The 24,585-nt window shown below is 38.5% G+C and overlaps 1 protein-coding gene across 1 annotated transcript in view; it reads right to left on the bottom strand.

Annotated features, from left to right (window-relative positions):
- dlg4a (discs, large homolog 4a (Drosophila)) overlaps nucleotides 1-23,681 on the bottom strand; it is a 108,652-nt gene extending 84,971 nt beyond the window's left edge. The window contains exon 1 of the mRNA XM_065284421.1: nucleotides 23,230-23,681. Within this exon, the coding sequence (XP_065140493.1) occupies nucleotides 23,230-23,259 (30 nt within the window). The 5' untranslated portion in view covers nucleotides 23,260-23,681. The remainder of the gene's footprint in view (nucleotides 1-23,229) is intronic.
- Nucleotides 23,682-24,585: the final 904 nt, after the last annotated feature.

The following is a 24,585-nucleotide window of genomic DNA, read 5'->3' as shown; positions in this document are numbered from 1 at the left end:
AAATTATTACTACACTACTCACAATCAGGAATCCAGCTGTGCCAATGCTATAAGTTGATGTTATAGGAATCAATGACAAGTTTCCAATCTATTTAATACTAATTCAGTTTACACCAATTTAGTTCACAATTTATTTTACACTAATTCAGTACTACACCATTTTATGTTATAATCCAATTTCTACAAATTCAGTTCACAATTTAGACAATCCAGTTTACAATTCAATGCAGTTTACACATTACACTAAACGGCTCGTTATAGTCGTGCGTAGGTCCTACGGCGTAGGTTCCGCGTCGGTTTTCATTTATACTTTTGTGTCGTCCTACGCGTCGACGTGCAAACACACACGCAAACCACTGGTAGGCAGTATCCACGCGTGTAACCACAGTAGCAGCGCGACCGTCAGAGAAGAAGAAGCTAGGCAAGTTAACCCACAAACGAAGAAGAAATAGCAACTTGTTGTGTATTATTTGAGAAGACCAGCAATGATGGAAGTAAGTAAACAGCTACTTTTGTTGCAGTTTGAGTTAAATCACTCCTCAACTTGGCTCATCTTTGTTTTCACCGTCCCAAACGGAAATACCTATGACGCAGTTATTTTTACCTGACGGGAGGGATCTGGTGGACCAATCACAGCGCTTGCGGTCCGCGTAGATCTGACGCGCTGTTAAATTTTTTGTGAGGTGCGCGTCAGGCTACGCAGAGCTACGCACAGGCTACGGATAGCTACGGCGTAGAACCTACGCACGACTATAAATCGCCCTTATTCAGCCTACACAGAGACGTGAACCCTACGCAGTAACCTATGCAGTAGCCTAACGTGCACCTCTCCCAAAATGTAACAGCGCACCTATGTTAAACGGACCGCAAGCACTGCGATTGGTCTGCTAAAACCCCTCTTTTCAGGCTAAAAAAAAACTTTATCGATTTCCGTATTAACAAAGATGGGCCAAGTTGAGATGTGATATTATCTCAAACTGCAACAATATTCTCTGTTATTCGCTATTTACCTCCATTACTGCTGGTCTTCTTAAATAACATACACAAGCTTCGTCTTCATTTGTGGGTTTACTGGGCAAATTGCTGCTTCTTCAGCTGTTGCTCTGCTATTTTGTGTTACACGTGTGGATACTGCCTACTAGCAGTCAGTACATATCGACGTGAAGAACAACGCAAAATAATCAATAATGCATAGCCTATGGCATCGAGGCTACGCCATAGACCTTACGCAGAAGTATAAAGACACCACTTTTCTTGAAAATATGCTCATTTTCTAGCTCCCCTAGAGTTAAACATTTGATTCTTACTATTTTGGAGTCCATTCAGCTGATCTTCGGGTCTGGCGCTACTACTTTTAGCATAGCTTAGCGCAACCCAAATTAGAAAAGTTGCAATTTTCTAGGCAGATAAGGCTAGAAACTATACTCTCATTTCAGCGTAATAATCAAGGACTTTGCTGCTGTAACATGGCTGCAGAAGGCGCAATGATATTACGCAGCAGCCGAAAATAGTATCTTTCATTAGTATCTTTCATTTGTCACCCCGTATGGTTCTATATGGCACTACAAATGGTTCCCCTATGATTACAAGCTTATTTAGCACCATTTTTATTTTTGAGTGTAGGTAACATAAGATATTGGTTATCTAAACTTTTCAAGACCAATGAGCTCCAGTGTTGTTAAATGATGGTAAGCTCTGTCAAAAGCCACAAATCACAATGATTCCAACATTCATTCTTAAAATCAATAATTAATTTACCCACAATCAGAAATCCACCTCTGTCAATCTTAGAAGTTGCTGTTATGGGAATCAGTATTAACTAGGTAGGTAGCTAACATTGGCTACTGTAGTTACCTATTAAGCTGGCAGGAAATCCCATATTCGGCTTCACTGACTCACAGTCTCTCCAAAATCCAGTTTCACACTTGTGTCTCTCTCTTTCTCTCTCTCTGTATGTGCACTTGTGTGTGTGGGAGAGTGAGAGGTCTGTCATCTAAGTTATGCTGATAAAGGGCACTTTTGTTAAACTGATGTAATCTACCATGTTACTTCTAACTGTAATGTTCCCCAGATCTGTGAACCAATTTATAAAATGTCCTGTTTCAGCAAATTTACTCTCCATGATTTGAGTTGATATTTGCTTGTGTCACTCAAAAATGTTCTTGTCATTTTCTTTTGCTGTAAATGTTGTGATGAAGTATTTGTAGGTAAACAGTACTTTTTATTACTATGCATTGTTGTATTGGTGAACTAATTTATGAAAATGATTACAAACCATTTAGTAAAAAACACTGTGTGAAAACATCTCTAGATTATTTTATTCATCTTATATTTCCACATGCATAAATATCAAGATATAATTTGTCAAAAGACAGGAAAAATTTTCATATGACCCAGCCCAATTACTACACACCTACACATTGTTAGTTCACATGAGATCGGTGTCCAAAATAACATTTGCAAAGTGCCAAATGTGAGTAATAATGGATTTTGGTGACATGCAATGAACAACAGGTAATTTTTCTTCAACTGAAATGCCGTGCTAAATTTAGTTGCTCATGCTCTTAGTTTAAAAGCTATAATCTTTTTATATAGCCAACAAAACCAAAATGTTCAATGACTTTGTTTCAATCCCCCCTTAGCAACACGAACATTCAAATCTCATGTAAATTTGCTAAACTATGCCTTTGACGTGGACCCCAATTTATTCCCCATCTGGCCTTGTTTGGCCCAAGAGTAATCATGAACCAAAGATACTCGGCCATTGGCCCAGAGGAAGCCTGAGGGTCCTGACACACTCTTCCTTATAAGCTCAACTGTCTCCAGTCATACTGATTATATTTGAAAGTAAAGACCACAAAGATTGTTAAACAAAGACTGAAGTTCACGAGGTATTGGTGTATAACTGTATGTACTTGTGTGTCTCTGTTTGTCTTGCAGCAGAAGGTTTGAGAAAGACATCTCATGAGTCTAAAGCCTGCGTGTGCGGTATTTGAATATGGAGGATGAACCTCTGCAGTGAACGTGTGCACTGAAGGTTGATGCATGTGAGTACAGTCACTGAGAAGAAAGAAAAGGATGAGTACTGCGGTGAATACAGAAGGGAGAGTAAACACTGAAGACAGCACATTTCATTTATACATTATAGTCTTTGAATTACAGTAGGACATGTAAGGATACCAATAGATGTGTTTTGTTGGTTATAGCGGTTAAGGATAAGAATAAGGTTATGCTGAGTTTAGTTATGTTGAAATTATCATAAATGAGAAAAAGTAAAGGGCAGCCAAATATTAGTGAGAAACTGTTTTAAGGGCTATTTTTTTTCAGTTTCGGGGCATAAATAAAAAAACTACATTATGAAGTTGTAGATAAAAGATAACCCGGGACCACAAAACTAGTCATAGGGGTAAATGTTTTTTACATTGATATATGGTTTGTTAAAGGGGCAGTGAATCAAAAAATCTATTTTAACTTGATATTCTGTTATATAGGAGGTCACCATGCTTAAATGAACATCCTGCAATCTTCAGAACTGAAAATGTCCTCTTTACTAAAATCTCAGTTTTTGGCACCAAGCCAAGAAAACTGTTGATTCAGGAATGTGCTAAAATGTGACGTCAGATTAGAAATTAAACACCTCCACCATACAATGATCACTTTTGTAGCCCCGCCCACAGCTTCGCCTGACACACATGTGGGCCAGGGGCAAAGCAAACCATGCAGTGTCTCAACAATCAGTAAACATGCTTTAAAGATTGCCAAATGTAACCAAAATGACTTTTAAATACATTCTTCCTGAGAGACTTTTATTTTGACGCGGTGATCTGTTATGAGTACCCCTGAAAATGGAGTGTTCGGTTGTGGAAGAACCATCTGGGAAGAACACAGCCGCTGTATAACCTTAACTTGGAGACTCAGAACATAACATTAGGAATGCGTGGTTAAAGTTTGTTTTTAAAGAAGATCCTGCTCGCGTGGGGAGTCTTTGTTTGCTTTGTGTTCCGAGGATTCATTTGTAAAGAAGCCACAAGTCGATGCTGGATTTGCAGAGAGACTGTGATTAAAAGCACCACTAATACTGGATCTGACAAAAAAATGACACAGCAAGTAAGACATTTTACTTTATTTAAGTTACTGCGTTTCACTATTGCTTTAGAGATCGCTTGATATGTCCTGTTGTAACATCCGTGTCTAAACACGTATATTTGACTGTTTTAATTTACTAAAAACATTAAACGATTAATAAAGGTGCAACACTTAACAATACGACTGTAAAATAACGATAGAAATATACAAAGTTAGTGATACAGAAGGACTTAACAGCCACAATTTAGATTCTGATGCCCGCTTACTGTGTTGTATACGGTAATTTAGGCAAGTTGCGTTTGAAAGGTCAAACACTCAGCAAAGCTTTTATATCATATAACTGTGGTATGTAATGTTATGTGTATGTAAAAGCAACCTCACAAGCACAATATAAATATACAAAGTTCTTGATAAGGACTTATCAGCCGCAGTTTAGTTTCTGATGCGCGCTTACTGTGTTTTATACGGTAATTTAGTCACGTCGAGTTTAAAGTTTTGTTTCTACTTTACTATATGTATTGTCATTAATGTGTATCATCTTTAGCACCCAGAATCTTTTGTGGCTCAAACATATATGTGTTCGGCTGCTATTTTTACACATTAATGTTTTTAAAACATTTCCCCACATAATGACAGGGAATGAAGCTATCCCATCATAGCAGTGGGCGTTTACGTCCAGGTCTTCAATGCGGCCCACCCCTTCAAACAAACCATTTCTCCAGACAGCCACTAATCCATGTTACAAAATAGTCTATTACTTATTGCTTTTGATGTTTTTGAATGTAAAAACCACACAAACATCATAAGTAGACCTCAGACAACAGTATAAAAAAATAAAATCGACAGGTTCATTGCCCCTTTAAAATAGGACAATATTTGGTCGAGAAACAACTAATGGTGTAAAAATCCACATTTATATTTTCAGCTGAAATACTGAAAAAATAGCCTTTAAAGGTGCCAAAAAATGTAACACTGTATTTGCAAAGATGAATAATAAGAGTTCTGTACATTGTAATGACATATTGTGAGCCTTAAACACAATTTTTTCCTCCTTCTTATTTTAACCTTGTGCAAAACAGTTACAGTTTCATCTTGCAGGTCCATATTGAAAAAAATCACAAACATACCATTCAGAAAAATCCATGAACAATCGCCAAATAATTAAATATTCCTCAAATTATATAATATCTTCGTGTGATACAGGCTCAAACATAAGGTCTGTTTGCATCAGGGGCGGAACCAGACATTGTAGACATTGGGGGCTTAGCCCAAATCTGATATTCCCCTGCTGATATTTTTTCTCAATTTACAGCAGCGCTATAAACAATTTTTTAATGGAAGTGTTTTCTATATTATCATTTTGAAACTGTAACATTTTGACAATGACAATATAACTTCTCTTTTCCAAAAATTTGGCAAAATATGTTTGCTGAAGGCTAATCCAGTAAGTATAAAGCTACATAAGAAAGAATAACAAATTCAATCTTGACTTCGCAAGCTAATTTCTCACCTGCTTATGGAAGCGCTCCCCCCCCCTCTCTATCTATCTCTTTCTCTCTCTCTCCTTATTTGCACTGACAGTTATCACACATAAGCATATTTTAATGTAAGAGATTGAGGATTCACATTTAATAACTGTCTATCACTGTATTTCTGAGGTGAAATCATTGGGAATTTCAGTGAAATGCATATGGACAAAACATAAGTTGCAAGTAACTATACTTTCTCACCTGCTTACTTCTGACGTCTTTAAAAAATAAATTGTATATCCATCTATAAAAAATTGATATGTGCAATGAGCAAGTTTTTTTTTCAAAGTTTTAATTCACTGTGATTAAATGTACTTTAAACACAACGTTACCAACAACAGTGTGCAATAGAGCAGCCATACTAGATCAGAGCGCTAACAGTAGCCATTAGCAATGCAGATAATATATAAGTTGACGTTATTTATCAGTATTTACATTACATAACTATAAATATACACTTTAACATTAATAACGAATGCACTGTATAAGAAACAGCATATTAATTTGCCTTCAGCTACAATCTTTCATTCGTTTTCACTGGAGTGGAGGACTGGAGAGTTTAAAGCTGAATGCTGCCACCTAGCATATTGGATGAATTCACTTTACAGATCTGAAAAGATTTGGTGCTTTTGATAAAACTTTTGGGGCTTGAGTCCCAGAAGCCACCCCCTCGCTCTGACCCTGGTTTGCACACACAAAGAGCTACTGAAGGAGCTGCTCTGTGAAACAGCCAATCAGAGCAGAGCTCAACATTATTATTCATGACCCTTTCACATAAGGTAATAATAGACCATTTCAATCTAAAGGTAAATCCTGAAAATGGACTCGTAAAACCGTCTCGGGATAATTTTTGCACCTAATAAAGGCATACCTTCTATGTAGATATCAGAGATCAATTTAATATGTCATTTCAATGCATTCTTTGGATCTTTACATAATATTCTAATGATTTTTGGCATAAAATCAGTTCACTAAGGGGTCAATCACACCAAAGGCGTTTATCGTGAGTTTCTTTGTTCTGATGAATACAAAGGAAGACATTGACTTCCATAGTGGGAAAAATGCTATGGAAGTCAATGGGGCTCCAAAACAGTTTGGTTACAAACATTGCTCAAAATTGAGGGTGAGTAAAAAATTTTTACCTTTGTGGTACCTTTTAAAGGATATTTAACTTTTTGACTCGTTTAGAAGCGTCTCTTGACTGCTTCAGAATGGAAGTCAATGACCATGCACAAACATGTCATTAAAAAAACACTTAAGGTTCATTTTCAAAACTGTGCTACTCACCGAGTGGTTCATGGTGTTCGTTGATGATTAAAAACAAGTTGTGTAGCGAAATACAGTTTCTGTCGTGTTTTATTTGGCATTTTGTAAAATTCCATTGACTTCTCTTGGAAGACTCATTGCTCGCTGATATATCACTCCGCTGCCGGGAAACAGAAAGGGGTTTGTTTACATGTGGTTGTAGTTTTTTCGCTAGGTTTCTCTCAGAAGAAATTTTTCCCATATTTGATGGCTCAGTGACCAGCTTTAGGTTTGAAGTTGAGCTCGATTGTGACTGTCTATACACTAGACACCGAGCGTACTTGTATGGCAAAGTGGTTGTCGCCATCAAGTGGTCGGGAGTGTGCTAACGCTTCAGACTCAAATATAGAGCGGAAGTATATACGCGGTTGTGAGGTATAAAAATAGTTCCACTAAAGCAAATAACACGGATTGAAATCATACATTGTGTGAATATATTTGTTTTGAATCATCAACGAACACCACGAACCACTCGGTGAGTAGTATAGTTTTGAAAATGAACGTTAAGTGTTGTTTTAATGACATGTTTGTGCATGGTCTTTGACTTCCATTCTGAAGCAATCAAGAGACGCTTCTAGACGAGTCAAAAAGTCAAGACACGACCCATTGTCAAAATTTCAGTGTCCATCACTGTAGTTCATCCAAAACAAACCAGAAATGAGACTCAAAGTGTTAAATACCGGAATTATCCTTTAACATTTTAAGTTGTTTTTTTATTTACAGTGCACTGTGACTACAGTATAACCTTTCATCCACATGCCCTCACATGATGTTTTTTTTCAGTGATACCTTTCATGGGCATTTCATGTGTGCAACTCTTACTCCAATAGTGTTGCTTAGGCTAAATCAGGGGTTTTCAAACTGGCGTCCGGAGACCCTGAGGGGTCCCCCAGAATGTTTTAAGGGGTTTATTTACGGGAGTCCCTTGCAAACGGTAAATCATATTTGGAGGTCCTTGCCATCATAACGTTTGAAACGCCCTGGGCTACATTACTAGTATTGCCAATTTAGTATTGTCTGACAAAACAAGACAAGAATTTCTTTATTTCATCTCTGGGGTTGAATACAGCATCACTCTGAGCATGATGTAATTAAGACTACCGAATCTGCGAGCAGGAGCATCCCAAGAGACAGCAGTAGAGTTTAAAGCACTGAATAGACACTGATGTGATGTGTGTTTGTGTGCTCAACTAATCATAAAAATCCAGACTTCAAGAGGGCTCCACTTGGACCCATACAGGGCCAAAACTGGTGGGATGATCTCAGATTATATCTGATAGCATGAGAGAAAGAGAGACTCTGTCCTTGAGTGGGCATCAGATATGACCTCTCTACTCTATCGGCTGACATAAGAGGCGCATTATAAGAGCCCGTTATATTCACTCCCGCTCAAACACACATGAACATTCTGTCTCATGACAACAGCAGGTTTTTCACATCTGAAAACATCTAGCACAAACAGTCTGAATTACAGCTATATCGAGTGTCCTGATACTTGAGCTAATGTTCAATCCGTTTTACAATACAAAAGACACACATTACCATTGTACACACTGCTGCCTACAGACCTGACCATATTACAAAAACATAAATGTGGAAAAAAGCTCTGACACATTATGACCCACACACGTCATCTTAAACTGAAGCTCAGAGCTTTGAAAGCTTGGATGAATAATTAACCCCAGCGGTTTGGTTTCATGCATTCATTATATAAAGATTTGCAGACGTCGTGGTCCAGTTCCCATTCTCGCGCTGCAGGAAGCCGTATGTATACATTGCATGCACATTTTCAAAATGTATGGATTAGTCGGATGACCTACTAAATTGCCAAAATTGAGAGCACTACTGTATGTAATTAGCTGGAAATGATTACAGCATTTTAACAGATCTCTAAGGAGCAATATTTGATTGAGCGTTTTAACAATTGCATTTAAATAATTAAATTCAAACAATGTAGCCTACTGTCGTTTGAAACGCTCATAATTGCATAACGCCTGCTGTTTGACCTAGTAGGCGGTATGCATACTATGCAAGATTCAGTAAGTAGTATGCTAGTACTGCGATCCAAATATGGTTATTATGCACATGCTCACCTGTAAATAATAAAATCCTGCGTTATCTAAGAAATGACTCTGCTGTTGATGTAACCACACATCTAATTTTGGCAAACCGCTCCAACAAAATAGGGTTGTTACGTAATTTAGAGTGGGTTTTGTGCATGCTAGCTGGCTAAAGCGTACAATGCGCTCGTGAGGATACTGGACATGACACAGATCAGCTTAGCTACTGACATTCACCAGCTTACATCTCTTACATGTATTATTCATCTTAACCGGCTGTAATGAGCTAGAAAGCAAAAGAGAGAGGCGGAGAGGCGTGTGCAAAGATGACAGATGAGCAAGAATATACATTTTTTTTAAATGAAGGAAATGTTGGACACAGGCTTAAGTTTTAAAGGTGCCAAAGAATGCACTGACACAATACTTTACGTTGTTCTCTGATACCTATATAGAAGGTATGTAACTTTATTAAGTGCAAAATGAAACGTTTTTACATCTCATTTTACAATCATAACTCTGCATAACTCTCTTGTTTTCTTTTTGATAACAAGCAAAATAAACAACAAGTAGATTACCTTTGTTCAAATCATGAAGCATATCAAAAACGACACTGAGCTAGCGTTACTGTGTAAAATGTGTTATATATAATGTATTCAATCTTAACTAAAGATCGGCTGCCGAAACTTCTTCAAATAGCATGGATCCATGATCGCTGTCTCTCCTTGTTTTTAGGAAACCAAATTATTTGTTATTTTCGACGAGGTATTTGTTCCAGTTCAGTTTAGCCGCTAGCCATACCATTAAACAAATGGTGCTTTTCCATTGCATAGTACCCCACGGTTTGGTTTGGGTCAGGTCGGGTCAGCTCACCTCACCTCACTTTGGCTTGGTTAGCTTTTCCATTAAGTTTAGTAACACTTTGGAGTGGGAGGGATTATAGGCGTGTCGTTATACTTGCGCTGCCTACTGCTGTGACATCCTACAAATGAGAGCGTCGTTGTACATTCCCATACATTCATTTATTTCTCAGTCTGCAACAAAATTTAAATTGACCACCACAAATAGATGTGTGCAGATCACGTTTATCACTACCACGGTTTCACATGACAACAATCGTGGCGTCGGTCGATGCGCTCCGCTGAGCCTCATTTAAGTTGCATTTAAGCATATATGCAGACGTGCGTGTTGTGAATGTGCCGTCACAAACTGCAAGTCTGGAAAAAACTTGTATGGTGTTCCTTATTCTCAACCTGTGGATGTTTTTCATAACTAAAAGAGAGTTTGGGAACTTATAGCAGAGCACAGATGACAGCAGGTTTACTCGAGACAGCGCAAGCTAGCATGAAGGTAAAGCTAATCTTCTACATTATAGCAATGACGCTGCTAGTGACGATTCTTTTTGACCAATCAGTGATCTACACTGTTTCGCATCACATTTTGGTATCAGCTCAGGTTGTTTGGAACCTTGACCAAGGTGGTACTAAAAAAAGTATCGGGTACTACTGCACCCAGTGGAAAAGCCCCCAAAAGTAAGCTGACCCGACCCAAACCAAACTGTGGGGTACTATGCAATGCAAAAACGCCAAAACAGAGACCAGAAGTTAAGTGCCACCCAGACCCGTAACCGCGACAAACACGTGCGTCCGATGAAACCGTCTATACACATTAAACCAGCACACACACAGAGTCTCAATGGACACAAGCAATATGAAAATCCATCTCACAGTTACATCATACTCATGACAACACAGCAGACTGAGACTCAACCCTCTGTTTCTCTCTTGCCTGTCATCTATTTCTCACTCTGCTATTCTTAACTCTTCTGCCTCTTATTCACTTAGACTTCCTCTCCATTTTCATCTCTAATAGACATAAAACCTACAATTTGGAGCTGAGTAATATCTTTAATGGTCACCGATACATATTCTTAAGGCCGTTAAAGGCCAAACACAACCACCCAACAACAACAAAAATACACCATCTCCTTTTTTAACCCTTATTAAACCAAAGCAGTCTCATTGGACATGCTGTTTTGATTCTACTGTTAATGTGACATCACACTGATAAAGCCCCACCCACAACAGCTGACTGACAGTCCTGCATTACCATAGTTTCCACTCAGCGAGTTGTATGCTGTCTGCCCTATTCCCAATGGGAAGAATAAAGCACTGACAACACCAAGGGATGGTTCGATTTTCATTTCGAAGCATCTGCCAAATGTAAATGTAGATTTATAACATAAAAATCATTATCAGCTGTCACGATTTGGCCAAAATGCCTATTACATTACTGTGCTTATTCACCCATTCACACATAACATCTCAGTTTCAGCATGCATGTTTTTGTGTGTGAGACATGTGATATACTGGGTGGTCTGGATCTGGTCTGGTCTAATCATGGAGGGTGAACATCAGTTTGCTTGGCCCGCCATCGAAGTCCTTTCCATTTTAAATAGGCCATCTGCCTCCTGTATGTTAGCCAAACCGCTCCTGTCACAGCCAGTTTTCAGACAAACGCACACGATATCACAAACACATATGCAGACACACAGGTACAAACACACACACTTACTTTTATAGAAGTAATCACACACTGTGCCAATCTCTAGACTTTTCTCGCTCTCACAGACGTGTGAAGGTTTTTTTAAATGGCTTGCTAATTTCCATGGAGACCATCTTCAGATCACATCAAAAAAGTTCTGCTAATACTGTACACCACAGATCTGTGCCTGCACATGTCCTCTTCTTTATAACTAATGAGTTTGACAGAAACAGATTAAAACTGCCGGCATAAAATAACAGTTCACCCAAAAAAAAAAATTCTAACATTATTTATTTAATTTACACAAAAGGAGAAACAGTAAATTTCCTGGTAAATGTGGTAAAGAGTTCAGATGCAAAACCCTCTAAGTGCGTCTGGCATGTTTTCTTGCAAATGAGCCTTTTTATCAGGCTCTTTGGTTTGGTTCAGTAATTTCACTTGAAACGGTTATTAGTCAGTCCTTCCAGAAAAAACGCAGAGTTTTTTTGTGATTGTGGCAGGCAAAACTCCTTGATCTTGCGGCACGTTTTCTTAAAAAACGCGATGGAGTATGCAGGATTTTTATGCAATTTTATGCGATGAAATTGCGGGAGTTTGCAAAAATGGCGGGAACTTGCAAAAATGGCGGGAACTTGCAAAAACTGTTTTCAGCTTTTGTAGCTTTCAATGATGTTTACGTCACATAATCACGTCACTTCATAACGTTCCCATGGCAACAGGGGACATGGCTGCTCATGTGTGAGGTTAATGCAACATTTTCAACTTTCTGCTAAGATATATGTGATTTTTGCTACGAAAATGCGGGGATTATGAAATCATGCAAGTTGTAGTGGACCCCATCCTTATAACGGCCAAAACTTTACTGATGGTCTTAATAAAGTTTTATTAAGCCTTGATAACTCCAACAGATCACCATAAGAGTTACAAAGAAGTGGAAAATGCGTATCAGTCTTTATATCATAAACACTTTGACTGCATTATCGTTAAAAATTTTACATAGCATTTTCTTAAATCAAAAGTTTAAATATATGAACATACACACCTTATGCCCTTTAGGGGGGTGCTAATAAAATATAAAACTTAAAGAGCTGATGAACCGTAGTGCAGATGTGCTTTTTCACAACCGTGACTGCAATGTATGCTGCCGCTTTTCAAAATAAGAGTCCCACCTTTTATTATTTAAATAAATTAAATTTAAAATTATATTTAGATGTGTCTGCTACACCAGTGGTTCTCAAACTGGGGGCCGGGGCCCCCTGAGGGGCGCGAGATGGAGCCAGGGGGCCCCAGTTTTATGACATTTTATAAAATACATTAATTTATCATGATTATCGCGGAGAAAAAGCGCACAATGAAAAAGTTTGAGAACCACTGTGCTACACAAGTCCCGCATATTTTGCCCATGAAAATCTGCAAATTATGCTGTTAAAGTGCGGCGTATTTGAAAAATTCTTCAAGCCCCCCCAGCATAAATATGTACTTTGGCTGGTTTTGTGTTAAATCATGCGATCGCATAATCACGTTTTTCTGGAGGGACTATTTAGACAGTATTTGATGCAAAACCAACATGATCTCAAAAATTTTTACTAATTTATTCATGCCCATGCCACGAAATTCAGCTTTTTTTGTGCCTTTAGCATGAATGTCTTTTCCGTGTCACTCGCATGAATTTCTTTAAATAGTTATTCGTGTCCGTGGCACAGCTTTCTTTTTTTTGTGTCATTCTATGTATTGTTTTATCTTTTTTTTCTATTTTTAAATCATTTTCGGTTGGGGTTAGATTTGGGGTATGGGTTAGGATGTCTAAAAAGGTAACAGAAAGTGATTCTAACCTCAACCCCAAGCGACAATTGTAAGAAAATAGGAAAAAACAATGAGAAAACTATACATAAAATGAAACGAAAAAGAAAGTCATGCAACGGACACAAACAACTATTTATAAAAATTTGTGCGTGTGACATGAAAAAGACATTCGTGCTCAAGGCATGAAAAAAGCTGAATTTCGTGCCATGGACATGAATAAATTAATCAAATTTTTTGTGACTATAACACGACTTTCCGCGAGATCCGTCTCTGCTAAACCATCTAAATGCATGCCATTTTTTTGTAAAAACCTCCACTTCTGAAATGTCAAGGTTGAAGAATGTGAAAGATGAAGAAATCATTAAACTTACCAAAAACTGATACAATAAATAAATCAGACAAGAATGTCAGAAATTGTAATGCAACTGAAACTAATATTATTCTGCTCAAAGTAAGATTTTTCACATACCTACAAATGTATTTTTATGAGTCTTAATAATATCAAAAAATTGTTGCAAGTTGCTTTAAAGCACATTTTTATAAGCAATATATTTATTGCAGGAGGTTTAGTTAATTATCAGCCCTTATTCAGACCCGACATCCATTTTCTCAAGGACAGTTGTCCTCATTTTCTCATCTACTTTTGATATTTACTCATAACAGAACATAATGCATTATGTTTGAATGTGTAAAAGTGTAAATACGTTTCGAGAGCTGCCAGTAAGAAAGATTTTTAAGGATATACAAATTAACTTTCAATCTGCTCCATGCACACAGTGAATGCACCTTTTATCAAAAGGTGATAAAAAACTACTGTGAAAGAATATGATGTTGAATGTGCACCTGTATGGATCTGCACCTGGTGAGCACAAGGTCTTTTAGGCTATATCCACACGAAGCCGGTGCATTCCCTATCCGATCATTTTTTTTCCTTGCTCTAAAAAAATAATCCGTAAACACGAAACCACTGAAACCGACTGAAAGCGGTGTAGTATATATGCCGGACCAGTATGGGGCGCTGTAATTCTGCCACAGATATACACTATACACGGAGAAGAAGACTTTGAGCATGCGCATAGCCAACGTATGGTGTTGTCCATTATCGCTTGTTGGTCACCACAATTGCATAGACGCAATAGATTTTGCTGTAATAAAGCTAGTAGGCTTTAGTAGCTTCTGTAGCACGAACACAATCACGTAATCCGACGTTATTGTTGTTGCTGTTACGTGGGACGCTTCCGACACGTGATGTGATGACGTTTTCGCTTCACAAAATATACGGATTGGCTGTACAGACGAAACCGCAAGGGTGTCGGTTTCAGATTTATCCACTTTAGGACCAGGTTTCAAAAAATAGCGGTTTCACTCTCTGAAATCGCCGGATCCGTGTGGATGAAACGCCAATACGATAACAAATTTATGCGTATACAGTGATTCGCGTCTCCGTGTGGACAGCCCCTTAAACAACAACTTAACACGGAGTCACAACTGTACAAACCATAACTCATTGTGGGATCTATGAATTTCTGCCCAGAAAATTAAAAGAATTCAGATTCCTTAGCAAGTTCGGCTGTGTATTCAGTTAAGCTGTGAACGTGACGTTTTCCCAAACAACTGCTTGAAAATCTGGTCGGTTTTCACTGAAAGTGTGAATTATGACCTTGCTACAGTGACAAATGATCAAATTCAACACGCAAGACAAAGACTGGTGGTGAATGTTTTGTATTCCCATAGCTCATTAGGGTAGTGCATGGATTTTCAATAAACATATGAGGAGCTCAGATGCAAAAGCCGCTAAACCAGTGTCAAAAATGAGATAATGATATTAACTGAATGCTTTTATATGTTCATCAAATACATTTAGTTCAAGCCATTCAGAAATACTGATTTGTTGGAAGAATCCATGAAACGCCACAACAATTTTTCAGCCCGTTTTTTAAGGAAAAAGAACTGGATAAATGATGCACATAGGTGCCAACTCCAACAGACACCAACAACAGACAACCTAGGGCTGGGCGATTCGTCCCCATAAAAAAATCTGAGATTTTTTTATAAAAAACTCGATTTACGATTCGAATCGATTTTTTTTCCCCGACCCCATTTAAAACAAAATAATTGCAAACTGTATATATTTTTTAAATATATATTTATTATATTTAATTAAAATGCATCAACAAAAAATTGGGAAGGAATGAAGATTGGCGAATGCAAAATGTATGTCAGTGTTTCCCACAGATCTGAAATTTACTTGTGGTGGTAGCTGGTGAAAAGGGCAATCATTATAATCCACCGACAAAAAATGGTCTACTATACATGTGACACAGAACTAATAATGTGTGACACAACACAATACTTTGAATTATTGAACATTAATATTAATTTCACATTATAGTTCATTAATCTAACCACCCCAAACTTTCTTTGTCATGAACAAAGCTGACACTGTTTGTCAAAGCACCACGAAAACACTTTCTGTTTTTGCACTGGTATATGAAGCAATTTGACGACCCCTTTTATCAAACTCAATATATACAATACTATGTACAGTATATTAAAAGACAGTGCAGGTCTATAGATTATAAATGTGACTGATGTTATAATGGTAATAATTTCTAGAGATAGGCACTTTTACTGCTTCTGCTTTCTATTTCTCTTTTGCCGATTAAAAAAGCTTAATCCACTCATTATTTCAGATTTAAAAGTTTACTTGCTGTCCTGATGACAGACTTTACATTACAGCTTAGCGTTTTTTCATATCCTGAGTCAGCTTTAGCTTTGCTCGTTCAGTGCAATGGGCTTGACATTAGCACTGCTTTTTGCTACAATCTCTGTGCAAACTTTTTAGATTTTAGAAAAGATATGGTCTATTAATAGTATAGATTAGATTATAAAAAAATGGATTAAAGAAAATGCAGCGCGTGGGCGCAACAAGAGCCAGTTGTCATCGCCATAGAAACCGGAGGCACGCTGAAACTTCACTCGAGCTTTAGGTAGCGCTCACGGCAGTTCTCCGGTCGAATCGGGTTTTACACACAATATTAAACATACTTGGGACTCAAAGTAATAAACTAGGACCGACTGACCATTTCTAATATAAACCCGGAACCGTACGGGTCCTCTCAGGGAAGAAAGACCTCTAATGGTAAAACTCTGCTCAAGTTCAGAAACATAAAGGATACAATGTGACACTGAGCTTGCTTCGCGTCGCACCCAATTCATTGAGAAACGAAGAGCACGTGAACGGACACTCAACGGGAGAGACACAACGTGCTTGCACGCAAAATGAAGCCAACTTGGATGCTATAAACACATATGCACATAAGCATATGCGACCATTTTGGTCGCAGTGTAGTTCCCTGGCTGCTCAGTTACCTCAGTATGTGCTGCAGTTGATCCAGTTTGCCGCGCTGGATGATGAGTTTATGATGCGCTGGATAATGAGTTTATGACGCGTGCATCTTCACGGGCTCTCTCAACAAAACACGGGTCATCCAGTCGAGTTCAGAAAATAAGGAAATTCGTAAAGTGATTTTTTTTCCTGGGCGGGTCCATTTTACCTGGGCGGAATGCCCAGTAGAGCCTATGTTTGGGAAACACTGTATGTACTGCTCTATACTGCAGAGGGGGAGAAAAAAATCTAAAAAAATCGATTTTTTTAAAATATGAATCGATTTGACCTGCCAACTCGATTTTAAAATCAAATCGATTTTTTTCCCAGCCCTAAGACAACCACATTCTAAAGTCTCATTGACTTTGATCCAACAACGGGTCTGTTGGAGTCTGTCTGACCAGTGTGAAGTGGCCTTAAAAGAAATGCAATATACAAAACTATATCATCAGTGGTGTATAAAGACCTAAAATAATGAACTGTTATGTTTTGATTACCTTAGAATGAGCCGTTTTTATCTTCATACACAGCTGGTCCACTTACATGGAAGTTGCCGCCATGTTTCTACATTAGCCCTAAATGGACAAACTGCTAGCGTGTTTTGTTACTACGATCGATGTCTCAGACGATGACATGTTTGTCATGTGATGGCTACCGTAGCTTCACTATGTGTTTCGAAAGGGAGGATGAGCTGTGAACTGAGCCGTTGGAAGCAATTCAGTGTCTCAATGCTAAATGTCATAAATAATCTACACAGTGGACCTTTAAATGTAACCAAACTGTAAAACAGGACTAGTCAACTGGTGGCCCGCCAAAGCGGCCTTCCAATCACCCTTATCTGGCCCGAATTAAAATCTGATTTAAAATCAGCATGGTTACTTTTAACTTTCCCCTGTACATGACAAGTGATGGCCGATAAACCAGTTTATCTGGTTTATCGGCCATCATTTGGAGAGTCAGGAAAGGGGCTGCGTGGGGTGCCCACCATTTGCGGGTGTGTAATTATCGGATCCAATTTGGGTTTTGGATAGTGATAGACCGATATATCGGCCGACCGATATATCGGCCGGCCGATATATCGGGCCGATATTTGCTAGTTTTATGTGTATCGCATCGGCCGATACGTGGCTGCTGTGTTCGTTGATTTTTTCCGGCATTATTTACAGACAGAGTGCCGCAAGCGATTGCAGGTCATGTGACTAAAAACAACCAATCTTTCCATGACCACATCGAAAGCTCAGCCTAACAGCTGATCATAGCTGCACAAAGCGAGTTTGTATTTCTCATCTCTCTATATATTTGTAGTAGTAAAGTGATAGAAATCAATATCTTTTGCTGATAGTTCCTCGTCATTGTGGAGAGTGCAGTTCATGGTTCCATGGCACCCTCACCTGTGTTTACTATTTGTTAAATATATATATATATATATTTTTTAAGTTCAATAAATTTTACTTTTTTAAATTGAGACTGACATTTGGCATCATCGTGTCATTTTTATGATGTAAATTGTGTGAGCAAAAGCAGTATCGGCTTCAAATATCGGCTCAAGAAAATCTGCAGCCTGTATCGGTCATCGGCTAAGGATGATGAAACAAAAATCGGCACAAAAAAAAATCCATATCGGTCAATCCCTAGTTTTGGATGCATTAAAAAAACAACTCGTGCGACTACACCGCATGTAACACATGGACCGGAAGTGATGTATTTCAGTGTGTCCCAATCAAAACACTGTGTGCAAGGTGAAATTTTTTTATCCTTTTTTGTTAATTCTTAAAAATATTAAAAAAGAAAACAGGAAGTGCAATTTTAGTCATTAGGAGAAGACTTGAAATGTAACATATTATGATAGTTAAACAGCTATAAACAAAATAAGTTTAAGAGCTCCGCATAGTGCTATACAAAACTACATGTGTTGATTATTTACACTTGAACTTTTGTACAATGTTCATAGTTGAACTATTGACATTTGGCTCTTGCAATGTTAAACTGCAATTGTTTGTAAAATATTTAAAAGAAAATATGAGTTTTCAGTAATTAAAAGGCAAAATACTGGATATAAGAAGTGTGAATCTTTTTTGAAAATGCATGTTTTTTAATATCTTATAACAAAAAGTAACAAAAAACATTAAAAAAGAGAGATAAAAATAGGGGAAAAAGTTTGGCCCACATCATATTTATACATTTTAAAATCAGTCCCTCAAAGAGTAGTTAAAGAGCCCTGCTGTAAAATGTATTACACACAACCAGGTCTCTTAATGGGACAGATCACTTCAAGTGCATTGATTCTACTTGCTTTGAAAGGGTTAAATATTTGCTGCAATCTATCTCTGTACCTTTACATTCAAACTGCAGTACAGAAAATGTTTAACTTAATGCATGAAAACCGAAATCCACAATACTAAGTAAAATCAGCTGGTTATGTGCATTCCTACAATTTGGGTAAAGTCTTTTTCCCAACAAATGGAACGTCTGAATACATCCATAGACATTTACTGGTCATTGTGTGGTAGATTCATCCCCTCTCGCAAATCTTGGAGCCAGATTTGGCTCAATCTCAGTCACCATAGGGAGAGATCCAGTTTCAGTCTAACCGAAAAGACTTTCAAAGGATAAACCTCTGCTTCTGTGCATATACACACATCCAGCAGAAACACACACAAAAGAACGGCCCATCTTCAACCAAACCAACTAACGAAAGCAATGATGAGACTGAACCCAGATACACACACATATCTTATCAAATGCACACCAAATACATACAAATGTTCAATGGTTTTCCTTGCTCATCTCACACCCACTTCATATTGTCTGCTTCTGTCAACCGATGAGCAGAGCCCGCTTCTGTTGCCAAGGGAACAGGCTTAAATCGAATGAAGCCAACAGGAACCAAGTGACATTCACATGCATCTGTGGCCACAGATGAGCTATCGTGCACACGAACGAAAAACTGATTACAACACAACACACATGCTTAAGAAATATATAGGAAAACACACACACACACACATACGGATTACCACAGTATACAACAAAATGCAGAAAACTGCTCAACAAAACATAATACAGACTTCGTGGAAAGCAGCACATAAGTGAAAAGTCATCGCCGCACAACCACCTTAAAGGGATAGTTCACCCAAAATTTTTTATTCTGTCATTAACTCACCCTTATGTTGTTTTAAACTTTTATGAGTTTATTTCTTCCTATAAAGGTGCAGTAAAATGTAAAATTGTATTTATAGGCATAGGTGAATAAGAGTTCTGTACACGGTAATGACATATCGTAAGCCTCAAACACGATTTTTATGTAAACCTTGTGCATGCAAAAGACAGCTGGAAAACAGGCCAATCTCAACATAACACCAACTGACGTTACAGTTGAGATGTACGCCCCAACATTAAATTACACTTTAAATTAATAACAATGTTGTTACAATGCAAAAAAAGCTGTTACTGCTAAATTAGCGCTATATGCTAGTTAAAGGTGCTCTAAGCGAATTCACGCAAATTTTTTTTGTTTCATACAGTAAACCTCTCCTCACAATCTGCTAGCTGCCGGTCTCCTGAACACACTGTAAAAAAATGCGATCTCTGTAGACAGCCCAGGCTCCACAAACTGCAACAAAAACAAAGTGGCCAAACCTACCACCACGAAACATAACAAAAAGTTCCAGCCAATTAAACGACAAGCAGGATTTAGGAGTGGGGGTTGGGCACGTTCATGACTCTTTCAGAAAGCACAAAAGGGAGGGGGAGGAGTGAGCTACGCTTTGAACACTTTGAACCTCAAAAAGAAGTGACGTCACAGAGATTCGCTTACAGTGCTTTTCATGCTATATGCTAGCATTTAGGCTGAAATTCTACTATTGGCGTTAACTGAGACTTACGTTTTGCAGGTCCATACTGAAAAAAACACAAACTTACCACTCAAAAACATCCATTAACAATCTCCAAACAATTTCTGTATAGGTCTGTTTACACATACACAGAGCTACAAAAAAGAGCTGCTCTGAGAAACAGCCAATCAGAGCAGAGCTCAACATTATTATTCATGACCCTTTCAAATAAGGTACTAAACGGTTTCATCATACGCATATTTTTTATGCATTCTTTGGCACTTTTAAGGTGGTTGTGAGGCAATGGCTTTTGGGTGAACTGTCCCTTTAAGAGTAAAGTCCTATAGATGCAGTTTTTCTCACAAAACTACCATGGTCATACCACATTTAGCTTGTTTTTGGATATGAACCATGCTAATTCCATTGTAGAGTACATAGTTTATTAAATTTAAAAACTTTGAGAGTGAATTATTTTAGCCGCATGTGTGCTTCTAGGTTTAAGTGGGCTGAATTAGATCTTTGCTTATTGCACAAATAATCTACCACCGGGGGCTAACAAACAAAACTAATGTTATGTCTTGTGATTTATTTTGCGCTGTTATTCATAAAAATATATATTAGATATGATTGACGGTTATTGAAGTACAATAGCTGGGTGTTTAAAAGGATTTTTATAAACAGTAATATATCCATGAGAAGATCTACTTCCATTTATGTTAGCTTAGTGATATTACTGGAGTCATGTAAGTTTAAAGGTCATATTAAAGGAAAGTACAAGTTGTGTGTTTAGGGTAAAATAAATGTTTAAACACTAATTCTGCAAAGCTCTGAAAGAGTTTAAGGCTATAACTAAAAACACTGTCAGTCTTTTCTAACCATACATTTAAAGAGCAGTGCACCATTTTCATCTCATCCCACACAGACGATGTGTTAATTTCTCAGCTCCCTCTCTCTCTCTCTCTCTCTCTCTCTTTACCTATGACTCTTACTCATAGATTCAGTGCAGTAGGTCTGTTGGGAGTGAGGTCATTCAAGTGCTGAGGCGTAGCATGTGAGGTGGGAGTCATTGTGAAGACCTCAAAAGAGAAAAAGAAGAAGTGATAGAACAGACACAAGCGCACCGGGCAACGTTACGTAAACCGTTCAGAAAGCTTTGCCAGCAACACGACATGGACAAAGAGGCGCATGCCGTCCAGAGCAGTGGGATGTGTCTCACCTCCACGCACACACACGCATATACACACAGCCCTCAGGGCTCTGCATTTAGATGACGAATCACACAAGCATGCAAGTGTTTATTAATGAAAGCTTTAGCTCGTGGTCGACCTCTCGTCTCCCACACATATACCTCCTCCCCTTTGAAATTTAACAGAACTGCTTTTCTTTGCTCTTCATGTTTTAGTCTTTGTAATCCCTTCCTCCTCATCATCATTATCTTCATCACTGCCGGCACCACAGGTCTGTGAAGAGCCACAGCAGGAATAGAAATTAACAAGGACTTGAGGACTAAAATGGCATTGTGTTTTCTTTTGGTTTTATTTGTGTTTTGATTTAGTTTCCCTCTGGACACTGTAGTGACCTGTAACTGAGTGTACGCAGGGGTAATATGAAGAAATTTTAAAAGTAGTAAAATAAGCTCTTAAAACACTGTAGGGGAAACAGAAACACTACCAATGATGATAAAATCAGTTCACTGTAATGGTAGATGACTATATAAGAATGACTACTGTATCTCAATTTGACATATTTGGAAATGCAAATAAAAACCTAAAAGACACCCTTGAAAATCAATGCCATGGTGTCCGTTTATTTTTAAGATAATTTCTGACTCTGCACCACAGCACGCGCTCCAGCTTCACGCGCTGTCACACAAGACGCGTCTGCGTTCTGCAAGCGGCAGATGGACGACGCTTCCCGCTGTTTATGAAACTCTCTTTATGACGCCTCGTCAAGTTAAAAGTTCAACTAAAAAAAAACGCGTGCCTCCTTTTTTAAACGTGTACTGTCAAAACTCCAGCTTACTATTAGCTAACTGTTACGTTTGGTATTGGTTAGTCAGGTAAGTTTTCTTAACGTAAATAAAACGTTTCTTTTAGGTTTGTTTTTGTGCGCCTAAATTCTTTATTAAGGCGGTATTGCGCACTGATGTCTCCCAAGTCTGAAAAGTTGTTTGTAATTATAAAATAAACAAACCGTTCAACAAAGCTTTTAGATAATGTATTCATTATTATTATTATTATTATCTCACACACAAAAACTGCATGCAGCACCCGGGGTGGTTGTAAAAAAATATAAATAACCACTAGGTTAGGTTACATCTATAGGTTAAAAAAACAACAACACGTTGAGCATCTTAGTTCCTCAACGATAACCAAACAGGAAGCAAATGACAACGTTAGGGAAGGTTTGGTGTTTGCTGGGACGGCCCATCACGCGCAAAACGTGCAGGGATGAAAGAGGGGGGAATTCAAATAAAACAGCCCGGAATTTCATCTCAACGCGAGCTCGTATACGAGAGATGGATGAGACAAAAGAACAAAGAAGTGCTGAAGCCACAAATATCTCCAGATGAGATCGGTGCAACGCGCTCCCTTTACGTTACCAGGTTTACCAGCAGTGCGAGCTAGAGTAAATGAAAGTTTCCCCCTCGCGTCCACACCGCATATTGCGCTGAATCGGCTTACCTTGGTGGTCACTATGCAGAGGCAGTCCATGGCAGAGAGAAGTCAGATGGAGATGTATCCAAACCCCCGTACCCCCCTCACCCCTCTCTCCCTCCAGCTTTTCTCCTTCTCTCTTTCTCTCGCTCTCAGCGCCCGGCGTTCGCTTCTCTTTTCTTCTCTGTATCCCCTTTGACTGACTTAAGCATTGAAGAGAACAGCACGAGTATGAAGGGAGGGGGGACGTAAAGAGGGAGGGGAGGGATGAGAGGAGGTCTGGTTTCTGGATCCGGCAAACGAGGAAAGGACGAGGAGGGATGCGGGTAAGGGGTGAGATCCAAAAATGACGAAACGGAGAGATGGAGGATACGAGCAATTAAAAGGTGATGGCGAGGGGAGGATGAGTGCGGAGACGAGAGGGGGGAGAAAGAAAGAGGGAATGCACTGAAACGACAGAAGATGTAGAGAGGTAGAGAGAGAGAGAGAGAGAGAGCACGCGCGCGGAGGGAGGAGACATCTAAAGATGGAAGGGGAGGTGAAGATGTGTGGAGAGAGAGTTCAAAAGCGAGATTACTCAAAACAGCTTGAATGAAAATGGATCGGCTAAAAAGAGAGGGAATAAACGAATGAAAGATAAGATGAAGATGATAACGAAGGTACCCCGGTTGTCAAGGCTTTCTGTAACCGTTGCCTTGGCAACGCTACAGAGTTGTTTCTGTGTAAAGAATCTGCTGTCATGTGGCAGGCAGTGGCTATGTGAGGATTGGAATACTGCATACTAAACAGTGTATACTGCATACTTTATATGTAGCATGCAACGATGAGCATTTTAACTGTACGTGCTAAATTTTTTCTGAAGACTTAACTATGGTGCCTGCCTAATTATTCAGAGGTTGGTAATAAGTTATTTTCTTGAAAAATTAGGGTTGAATTTCTAATATACTCTATAAACGGCTTTATTAGGAGTAGCCTTTTATTATTTGAAAAACAGCATAATGCATTGATAAGGCAGGTGACCTTCCACATTTGCCAGGATTTGCAGTATACGATTAATGCACACTGCATCAAACAGTGAATCCCACAATGCAATGCACTTGTCTTGACCTTCTATTTCTAGAGTAACATATTAACATGAATTATGATACCCTAATCTTACAGTGACTGTTTTACTTCTCAAAAGGAATGGGAAATGCAAAAAAACCATATATTTTTTATTTGTCAAAAAAATAAAAAAATACGGCATAAATCTGAAAGTAAAAACACAGAAATAAAGGCCTGGTACTAGAGCACAAATTCAAAGTAGAAAAGACATGCTCTCACACACACACACACACGCACACACACACACACACACACACACACACACACACACACACACAC

Source organism: Paramisgurnus dabryanus, chromosome 5 (assembly GCF_030506205.2).
Source record: "Paramisgurnus dabryanus chromosome 5, PD_genome_1.1, whole genome shotgun sequence".
In the NCBI taxonomy this organism is placed as follows: Eukaryota; Metazoa; Chordata; class Actinopteri; order Cypriniformes; family Cobitidae; genus Paramisgurnus; species Paramisgurnus dabryanus.
Note: the sequence above shows the minus strand (reverse complement) of the source record. Positions and strands in the feature narration are given on the sequence as shown.